The 11546-nt window shown below is 36.6% G+C and overlaps 1 protein-coding gene across 9 annotated transcripts in view; it reads right to left on the bottom strand.

The window, feature by feature from the left end:
• ENAH (ENAH actin regulator) overlaps positions 1-11546 on the bottom strand; it is a 100769-nt gene that overhangs the window by 24871 nt on the left and 64352 nt on the right. Inside the window, exon 1 of one of the 9 annotated variants that reach the window (XM_069800047.1) lies at positions 9757-9906. The exons of the other annotated variants lie outside the window; for them this stretch is intronic. Within the exon in view, the coding sequence (XP_069656148.1) occupies positions 9757-9824 (68 nt within the window). The 5' untranslated portion in view covers positions 9825-9906. Of the gene's footprint in view, positions 1-9756; positions 9907-11546 lie in introns of those variants that run through there. 9 annotated transcript variants of the gene reach the window in all.

The following is an 11546-nucleotide window of genomic DNA, read 5'->3' as shown; positions in this document are numbered from 1 at the left end:
TTACCTGGAAAGTTCATTGGTAATTCTATACTATATGCTTAGAGCCATATAAAACTGAAGTCTGAAAATGAGGGGAACTTCAGCTATTTCACTCCTATTCAGGCCCAGAAAATACTGGCAGAACGGAAACCCCAGCCCATGCACTGTTACTATTGAAGTCCATCCTCTTTCAGAACCAATGTTTTTCCTTTATGAACAAAAAACCTGGTAGATATTGAAAATTCATAATTGCTGTAAGCAATTAAGTTCCAGTTACGTACAGCAAAAGGACCCTTCCCTAAGGAACTTGTTACCCAACATCCTCAGAAGCAGCAAAATATTTCTGCTCCTGTATCAGTTCTTCCCTCAGCTCCTGCTCTCCCATATAATGAAGTTGTAACAGCAGTCACTAAGAAATTAGGGCTGCAACTCAGCTTGTTAAATGCTTGATTTTTAGCCTCTGAAGTCCACCAAAAAGTCTGGTAATTGACTGATACATATTTGGAACCAACAGAGGATTTCTACAAAATATCAAGAGAATACAATATAAACCACAGAAATTTAAGATCCAAAAGAGATATTAAAAATATTTTTGGCATTACATTTTTGCTTGCTCTGTATTGTACAAAACTGGTTTTACTATGTGCTCTTTTTCCCTGAGATAAAATCTGTTATTAGAAGAAAGCAGGGTTTTCATCATGGCTAACTTCAACTTGGTCATTTTAGGCTCTTTTTTTGTAAGGGAGAGGCGGATGCACATATGTTTGTAGCTAAAAGACTATTCAGAGCAGGAGTCAACATTTACAGACTCCAAAGCAGCCTTGTTCATTCTGTTCATTTTTTTTTACATTCATTTGCCAGAAATCAGCATATTCTACCTAGAAATGTACACACTGTTAATCCTGAAACTAAAATGTGGATAAGACATTTGAGGTTATAAACATTTCACGTTATATTTAGTTTACAAAACTAGAAGGTATCAGTTCACTAGGTTTAACAACACAACAAGCAACTGCCAGATATTTAAATTTTCTTTTTCCGAAGTTCTTAATTTCTTTACAGAAATAGAACCTCAGTATAGGTCACTTTTCACATAACAGCAGCATCACCAAGGCAGTTCTGCACTAAGCCATACCAAGAGCTGTGCCATTGCATGTCTTCATAAGCAGCGTGGAAAAGAAACAGTGAGGTGTTCTTGACTAAGCTCCTTGATATTAAGTTATTTAGGATACCAAGGATGATGGCTGATTATGAAGAACTACTGATGGATCTTCCAGTTCCAAGTAACTGGGCAATAAAATTGGCAAATAAAACTCAACTGAGATACAAGTGAAGTGATGCAAGGGAGAGAGAGGAAATCTACTAAATTCATATAATATAAAATGCTGGACTTTGAGTTGACTACTGACTCAGGAATGAGATATTAGGGTTACAACAGACAGTTCTATGACAACATTCATTGACATGTTCTGTTCAAAAACATAAACCAGATGCTACACATCAGGAAAGGGTTACAGAGCAGTATAGAAAATACCATCATCCTGCTTCACCAACCCTGTATCTCTGTTCCCACCTCAAAAGGAGGAAAACAGCAGAACTGAAAAGGTTCAAAGAACAGCAACACTATGACCAAATGTACCAAACAGTTTCCATTTAAAAATAACTAAAGAAGCTGGAATTCTGCATTCTGGTCTATAAAATCCTGAGTGATGAGGACATCCCAATACAACAGCTGGGAGGAAAGATTTGATGCAACTAATAAGAGGAAAGCTCAAAGGAAAAAAGCACCTCTGCACATCAGGCAGATGAGCTATGGAACTCCTTGGCAGAGTGATTCAAAGAAAGAGTAGGAAAAAGCCCACAGGAAAGGGGAAAAAAAAAAGCCAACAAAAAACCAAACACCCCCCCCCCCCCAAAAACCCAAAACCAACAAAAAACCCACAAAATAATGTCAAACCATTAGAGGTCATTTAGAAAACAGAAATTGCATCACACACAAGAAGCTATTGAACCAGAAATGTCCAGAGGACAGGAGAGTAGCAGAGGGAAGCATTCCAGGTGTTTGCCCTGGCCCAGAATGGTTTTACTTCAAGCTTTTCTAACTATTGAGAGGGGTAAGTGCACATGTGTTTATATGTATGCACTATATACACTATAGTATACGGGGGGTGGGGGTGTATATAAATGTATACTCTGTCTCTATATAGCATGTAATTACATGCAACTTTAGCTAAAGCATAAGATGTATGCCTAAATCAAACTGTTTGCAATTGACTAGTTCTCCTAATAGGTGTTAATATGTCCCTGAAGCTACCTGGGGGTTTCCTCCTCTTCAGAGAGCTATAAAGACACACGATAGCCATGTGTCATAACAAAATGTACCTAAGTGTTTGTACGCTTTAAACGTAATCCAAAGCAAAAAATATTTCAGTCAGCAACCAACACTATCAAATTGTATTGGCTGTCTACTGAGATACAGATAAAAGGCAGTGAGACAACCACTTTCATCTACACAGGACTCAAATTAAAAAGTTCTCATTATTAAATAAATTTGGCATGATTCAGTAGTTAACATTCTATTTTTGTAAAAATAAATAACTATTTTTGGAAAATATTTCCTTTTGAAATGTACAAATAAAAACTATGAACAAGTTGAGCACTTTGCTTACAATACAAACGCTCTACCAAGAGAGGGCAGCAAAATACCTTGCAAACATTGCTTATCTTATATAAAATCTCCATGCAGTAAGATATATGAGATGAAATACACCATTGTTGAGAATATTTTTAAGTTTATTCTCATTATATGTTGCTGAAGCATCCCTTTGTCAACAAAGACAAGCAAAAAAACCAAAACAACCAAAACCCCCAACAAACACACAACAAAAAAAGCACCACACACCACAAACCACTATATTTTTACAGTCATTTTAACAATTTTAATAAACCTTTTGAACAGAAAACTGAAAGTGGCACAGGTCAAAAGATCAGAATGCTAGTAATGCAATCAAGTTGCTTTAACACAACTTAATGAGAAAAGATGAATTTCATAAACTAAGAATGAACTACAGCTTAACAAGTGTTACAGTTGTAGCTTAAAAAGATTAAGAACTCATATTGCTTATTAAAAAAAGAGAAAAAATTTGCTTGCATTAAATCCCCCAGCTTTGTTTAGTTAGCATTAGATAATGTAATTTTATTTTAAAATTTTGTCAGAGATCAAAATTATATTACACAAAAGCATTAGTAGCTTAGAGAAGTCATTCCACATCAATTAAAGCATTTCTAAAATGTCAAGACTTTGGTAGTTCTAAAGCATGAGAATGTTCAAGAACACTGGGAAAGCAATACATGAAAATCCTTCAGCCTTAGAAAGCACAGTATCTAGCTACCAAGACAACTTTTGAAAAAGCTAAAGAGGTACTAAAATAGAAAACTATTTTATAGTGAAATGCTCGTTATGCTAAGGCAAGCAATTCTAAGAATGAAGAAAGATACTAACTTGTGACTTTTAATTCTATCAGCATTAATCCTGCAGTTCTTTGGGGAGTCAAGAATCAAGAGCATGACCAGATTCTTCAAATAACACAAGGAGAAAAATGTAATGAGCAGAGTTAACGACACTGTTGCATCCCTGCTGAAAAACACCCACATTCCATGACGGTGGAAGTGTTTAGAATTTCTCCTACATGACAACTGCAAAACAAAATTGCAGTTAATTTACCCAGGTACACACAAAACCTTCCTAGTTTGTTCCGAATCAGGTCATAGAAGGTAATAACAATTAAGAAGTGCTACTGTCTCAGCTCTTGATGTTATATGAAATAAGCCAGTACCACATGTATACCAAAATCACTTTCTATTATGCCTTCAGCAAGTAACATCACTGCATTGAACAACTAGTGTCTGATGATCAACTAGGGAGCTATCCCAAATTAATAATATCCGTTACCTTTTTTCGGGGGAGGAGCAGAAATAAGTGGTTGTTTTAGCTTCTGGTCCTGGAAGTAAATGACTGACAGAGATCCTCTGGTCCTTTTGCTAAAGACTTCAACATAGTCAACCAAAAGAATTGAAGGCTCAATCAATTCTCTTAAAATATGGTCATTAGAACATGGGTTGAAGGGAAGACAAAGATCTCAGCTAGATTAAGAAACATCAATGTTTACTGGTAAAACAAGGTTCTGTGTCAGAGCAGACTTAAAAGCCAGAAAGAACCCATCCTTTTCTGGACCACTTTTCACATTTAAGCCTGTGCCTTGGTCACCTACAGAAGAGTTACTGCAAGTGTCCCAGTTTGTGGAAAGACTGTCCTTCCACCAGAGAAAGTCTGCCTCAACACTAAGCAACTCTCATGGTGTCAAAGAACAGAGCTGCTGTCACAAGGGCTCCAAGAGAAAAAAAACTACAAGTAACAAATTCATTGCTTAAAGTATGCGAAAGCGAATAGCTGTCTGCTCTGGCAGGTCACCTTGTTTCCTCAAGTGGAAGTTTTTCTGTACATCCACATAAATCTTCAGGATCCTAACACTGGCTTGCTTTGCTCTTGGATGTGAGATCAAGCCATTAAATTTTTTCCTAAAAAGATGACAGGAAACTGCACCAAGACGACCATATATCAACCTGAATAACAGAATTCAGCCACGAACCCAAAAGGCTTCTTGTCATGAAGCCAGATACATTAAAAACAGAGGTATTTCCACGAACAGTACAGACAAAAGCATCTTTGTATCACGTCCAAATTCAACAGGCACTGAGCTGATAAACATTCCAAGATGAACAGAAACTGAAGTATTTAATTTTAAAACTCACTATAGAAAACAAAGAACCAAGACAAAGCCTGCAGAAAAAAATGTCTTGAGGAACAGACCTGACTGAAGTAATTGCTGCATTGAGTGAAGAGGTCAGCTGCGGGCGGATAATACATAGTATTTGACAGCTGTCAGTCATCATTTATGAACACATCGATTTTGTATTCCATTCTTTCTTGGCTGAAAAACTTGGGTGTCAAAGCAGGGCATCAAATCACTCAGATCAATAGGAATACTAGCCCTGTTCTGTCTGCTTAAAGATGCAACAACAAGAAGGATGGGGGAAAAAAAAACAAACTAATAACATGAGTGTATTGAAAGAGGACACCAAAAACCATCACTTGAGCCACTAAAAAAATAACGTGTAACTAAAAATCATAAAACAGAGTCTCCTGAGCGAAGATTTTCAGGTCTGTGTTGCACACTATTTGAATAATAGTTTCTTGCTTGTGCTGTTACCTATTCTAAAACAAATAAACGTGGCATGGCAGAGACAGACACAAGGATAACACCCAAAAGGCAACAGAAAGGTTGCTAGACTATTGCTAGCTTAAAACATTGCAGTAATATATTCTGCACTAACTATTCTGAAAGTTACCATCAAGACATTCTGTATAAGAAACCAAACATGATTACACAAAAGTATTCAACAATGTATGCATCTTTCATTCTATGCTTTACTAGATTTTTTTTTTTAATTTAAATTTTATAACCCCAACATAAACAAGAAATCTAGGAATAACACTACTATGTCAAAGTTCTAAAGGTAAGCGTATAATATCAACTATAATTAAACCTGGAATCATCAGTCCAAACCAATGGAGTTGTTCAAACTGTTGTTTATGTGGCCATTAAACTTACATTTACCAACTAAGTAAATATTAAAATATGTTTAACCATTAAAATATGTTCACCAATTTAAAAAGTTGCATTGCAATGTCTAGCACTATGAGAAGATGTCTGTAATATTCCAGTCCTGGAGTCTCAGTATGCCTAGGCTTTCAGTGCTGCTCTGAGCTCTTGCACCAGCTCCGCTAACCCTGCCTCAATCTACGGAGCAATAAACAAGACAGTAATGTTTGGAGTTTTATTCTAAAATGCTGAAAGCCCCAGCATGTGGGCATAGATAGCATTATCTAATCCAACAGTCACTCCTTACTAGAATACATCTCACATGTTGGCTCTCCTCCTCCCACCACTGAGTCACTGCAACAAATAGAGCAGCTGGCTGCAAACAGGCTACACAATGCGTAACTGAGCTAGAGGCGCCAGCACCAGATGCAGGGTGACCTCAGCTCCATCTGAAGCATGTTGCCGTCCACAGAAGAGCAGCTACGTTGTGATTGCAAGGAACTGCATGCACTCTATGGACATCAATCTAACTGGATACAGTCAACCTACTTTATCACTGTTAAAAGCATTTATAGAAAAAAATAAAAAGTCCTTTAACATGTTGATTATTTTGAACTTAGCTGCTAGTTTGAGTTTTAATAGCTTAACCTTCTGATCGTCTTCTGCACAAGTTCAGAAAAGGAAAAGGTGTGTCTGCTATGGCCCTTCAAATTTGCAGGAACTTATCTGAATAATAAAAACTGAATATCTACATTAAGCTTGCACTTCCATCTTTAATATCAAATATTTATTCACCATTCCAAAATTTAGCATTTACCACAGAGCTCACTCTCCTATATGGTCACGTAAACCTACTGAAAAATATATCTCAAAGCCTACACATTAATGCTTATGTATCATGGAATTAACACACACCACACCCCAAATCTTGTAATTCATTTACAAAGAGAAAATATAGTCTAAATCATGTCAATACAGATTGCAAATTTCCATCAAACACTGGCGGCCTCCACTGAGACTGAGAATCTTCATGAATAAAAAGTACACTTGATGCACCAATAACATAACCTCAGCAGAACTGATCAATATTTAAGCTCTTTGCATCTTCCTAAGCTCTCTCAGTTGCATGAACTTCACTTTGCACACCTAAACTGAACTTTTGCTATATGCTCTCACTACAACTCTTACCAAGTTAGCTTTATTTTTTTTTCCAAGTACTAGGCAGTCTGGACAGCTTCTACCTGAGCATACTCCACATGGTTTCAGAGAAACCCAGACAAGAGCTTGTCAACTTGATAAAATGGGCAAGAAACAGACACTTAGAAGATCTGCAAAGTTTGACTGTTCAAAGGCAAGAGGTTTTGAACTGAGTTTACGTATATGCTCTGGAACTGACAATTACTTCCAGTTTCAACAGTGGTGGACCTCTGGTTCTTTAAACAGTAGTGAAAGGTGAGACTGTTTCAAATTATGTCTTTTTAAAAAATTTGTATCAAAGAACACTTTACACCTAATTTAATGCAAAATTATAGAGGCATTTAATTAACTACACGTACCACGATTTTGAAACACTAAGCAAATCTAGAGATCATCACAGTTATTTCCAATGTTCAGTGAGCTTTCTCCTGATTGATCACCATTGCATGTAACGCTTTCACTGCCAATTTGATTTTCCCCGTACACTAGTATTAAGACATCCTAAACACTAGTATTTGGTCTACAGGTTGGTGGTTTTTCCCCCTAAAAATGTCTAAAACGAGGATGCCTGCTATGTATTATTTCTCATTCCATTTTGATCATCAAAATCTGCAACATCATCCAGCTCCTCCTTCATACTCATGTATCTCAACTCACAGCAGCAGCAAGGACTTGCTTTGTTCAGCAAAACACCAAATAAAATTTGATTGTTCCCAGTCCCATTGATGCAGGAGGAACTGCCTGTTCTTATGCTCCTCACACTTCCACAGCAATCCTCCTCTCGTCCACCTCAACTAGGAAATCCCCTCTTGGTACCTGCCAGATGCTTTACTAAAGCCCAGGAACACCGCATGAATAGCCTTTCTGCTTTTGCAAAAGAAAACACTATCTGGGTACAGTTTACTGTGCTATGTTTTATCTGGTTAATTATTTTTTTCTTCAAAAGTAGTTCTAAAGCTTTTCACATTACCAAAGTCAAACTAACAGGCTTTAATTTCCTTGATCAAAAGGGATTTAAGGTCTAACAACAAGCTTTTATGTTATAAGCTCAAACCGCATTTTAGTTGGAAATAAGAAAATAAGAGAAAGAACTAGGTTTTATCAGTCAGGCAAAAACTTGTAACCAGCCACCATGATGAAGACATGAGGCAACTATAAACCTAAAGGTTATTAGATACAGAAATTCTAATAGACAAGGGGATCTATTAATGCTCTTTGATCAAACCTCATCAAGCCTAGTTTTCCTCACCTTGATCTTTTCAATATATTATGTAAATTAACAGAACACTTGAACTTTTCTGGCAGAAGCCAGATGGCAGGAAGTCATCTGTACACATAAAACTTTAGAAAAAAATAAGAATCTCAGTCGTAGAAAAATCTACTTTCATTGGCAACTCTGTCTCAGTGGTATAATTCTAGTGAGTACAGTCAGGACAGAACTGATTTCATAAAAGGGAATCACAGTAACAAAAAATCTGGAAAAACTGTAGAATTTCTAATCCCAATGTCATGTGTAGTCAAGACTGCTTAATGGAAGAGTGCTCTTCTCAGTCTGCTAAACATGTCAATGTTATCCAACATCTATAGCTTTACAGTACTGTAACCAGACAGCACCCATTACCTCTCCATAAAGCCAGTTATTCAGTCTCTGAAAGCTAGACTTGACAGAACTAAGGAAAACTTTACTGTGGATGGGAAGAAACTGTGAATGGAAAGAAAATGAGAGGTACTAAAAAAAAAGTTACTATTTTACCAGAACTCTGTTTTCCAGAAACTTTGAGGGCAAGAGGGGAAAAAAAGGTAATGAACAAACAAAACAAAAAACCAAACAAAACAAAACAAAAAAAAAAAAGAAGACAAGACAACACTGACTGACGGGTCTTTTTGCTTCTGTCTCCTTTTGTCTCCCGTCCTACTGTGCAATGCAGAGGCTGGAAAGATCCAAATAGCTGCAGGCTGCCCAATGAAACTACCTCAGCAACCTGAACTTTCAAAGCTTACACTGATTTAACTTTGATCTGCTGGAAACCCTGAGCTTCGGCACTAAAAAATCCCTTTGATTCCACCTAAACCATGCCTGTAGGATGCAAACTTCATGCAGGTTTTGTAACATGCGTAGCACACAATACAATCATATGACAGTATTCTACTGACCACTCTTACACCCTAAACCAAAAAGCCAACTACTGTATCATATTCATATGCATATCTCTGATTAGAACTGTTTGCTCAGTTATAATCTAATCAATCCATATGCCTTCAAAGAAATCCTACTTCCTCAAAATAATCTGTTGGATAAATGGCACAGTTTCAAAAGCAAAGGAAAACTGGAAACAGTACATCTGGCCACTAACTAGGGAAAGGTCATGGGCTGCGGGAAATCAGTAGAAACCACGCTACCAGGGACAGGAAAGTGATGGGCAAACTTTCCCTCCTTTAAATTATTATAGCTACATTGCTAGTCAATTGTGGGATGCAGGTTTTTTCTTTCAGTATTTCCACACATTTTCAAAACAGCTCAGGAATTGTATATATAATAATTACTAATTTACAGGGAAAAAATGCAAATTCTTTTACTATAGTTAAAAATTAAGATTAGGAAAATCTCAGGAAAAAATACTTTTAATCTGTAAAATACAAAGCATTCCTTTAAGTCTATCAATAAATAAGAAACTGCTACCCTTGTCAGCCTCTGAACTTGCACTATCTAAAACTAAGAAGCCTTCCAAAAGATGTTATGAAAACCACACCATATCAATACTACTTTCTAGCACAGTCACACACCAAGTTTTAACAGTATCATCCCAATCTATGATACAAACTAAAACTGTAAGCAAACTTGAAGTATTCAACGATAACAAAAGCCCCTAATACTCTGCTGTTGCTTTGGTGAACTTTAACATTTTTGAGTACTTACGACAAAAGTCGGTCAAGTTTTGGTCCATTACGTCCCTGAAGGATAACAGGTGGCTTGTAAACCTTCATTATTCCTTACAATCTATACACTTTCTCTGTTTCTGGTGTTCTTGGTCTCTTTATTTATGAAGCAGCGATGATTTTGAAGTTATTTATAAACATTAACTCATTAAATTCCCAAGTGTCATATTAGATTACCAACTCAGTGACTCACATTTCTGACAACATAGTTATCATGGCTGGAAGAGAAGGTAAATTTACATGCACTAGTAGCACACACAGGCATGCTATGAACTAATCTTATATTTTAAATGGTATTTGACATTAAGTAACTCTGAAGTTATTAACAAATATATATGCCAACTGAAGTTGGCTCATTATCAAACCACCAGTGGAATTTATAAACACTGCCTGACTACCACTCTGACAAAATGAAAAATAACTCATATAACAAAAAATCCCTTCATTTTTGAGGACTGAAAATGGAAGCTGGAGCATTTTAAAGCTTGTTATTACTGTACTTAAATGAGTGCAAGTTAAGGAAAATTACAGTTATCTTCAAGTACTCCCTGACAGGGAAAGCATACACCACGCGTTAAGGTTTTTTAAGAGACAGTAACGAAGTTATCAATTCACCAGACAAAACTATTCCATTGACTACCTCATGTATAATCTTGGCCTCAAAAACCTCGGTGTTTTAGATCACACATCTGGTCCTAGCAGCTTTACAGATTGTCATCACTGCACAGTAAACAATGCAAATATTCTAGTAACAAGCTCTGCAGCAAAATAAGCAAGGTAATATTACTACTTTAGCACTTTTACTCAAAATGTAAGGCATCTAAAATAGAGAAAAATCTTTGAACCAAAATAATACAGTTTTGTTGGCAATGATCTAACTTAATTCTTCAGTTCTCAATTTCCCCAAGATTCTTGAACACCAGTTATAAAAGTAAAGGAAAACATCAGATCAGTTGAAGAGCTCTCTTTAATACACCGTTCTTCACCAGTCACTCCTTTGGCAAAACATTTCTGAGGAAATGTTTCTATTTATGCCTAGGAAAACCCTGAAGCTCCAAGCCACATAAATTTAACTTTGAAATTAGTCCTGCTTTGAGCAGAAGGTTGGACTAGATGACCTCTACAGGGTCCCTTTTTCAACTTTAATTTTTATGTAAGCAGATTTTTTTCCTCAGGCTTAGAATAATTTTGATAAATATTTTCCTGAACTTAACATGGGAGTCCATCAAACACTACTGAATCCCAGTACACTTAAGGGTAGGGATATGAGACCAGCACTTGAAGACAACTATTACCAAGCCACATCTTAAACAAAACCCCCACCCCACAGACACACATTTCAAAAGCAATAGACTTAGCAAAGCCTGCCTTTCTACTGATCCATCACAAACCCCGTGTTCCTTCCTACGCAGTAACATTTATTCCCTTCTCTTGCATTCCCTGTAGTCTTCCTGCTCCCCGCAGAATTCAATTCTGCCCACACTGCCTTTACCCTTTACTAAGACTAGAAATGTCACTTGTAGATATGTTAAAAGTAATATATACCTAAACCTTTTCTTCCCGACTATTTACTACTCTCTACATCATGGTAGTAAGACTGTTGTTATTACAGTCTGAAAGCTGAAAGACAGTTACAACAGAAGTTCTAGCTTAGAGTTAGTTTAACTGTATTATAACCATATAGTTACAGCAGTGAAAAGACTGGAGAAGCATTTGTGAAATGTTGTAACAAAATTACATGTTCTTCTCAGGCTTAATAACACAGCGGCA

The sequence above is a fragment of the Haliaeetus albicilla genome, chromosome 13, assembly GCF_947461875.1.
Source record: "Haliaeetus albicilla chromosome 13, bHalAlb1.1, whole genome shotgun sequence".
Taxonomy (NCBI): Eukaryota; Metazoa; Chordata; class Aves; order Accipitriformes; family Accipitridae; genus Haliaeetus; species Haliaeetus albicilla.
The sequence above is the reverse complement of the archived record's forward strand: the minus strand, read 5'-3'. Positions and strand labels throughout refer to the sequence as shown.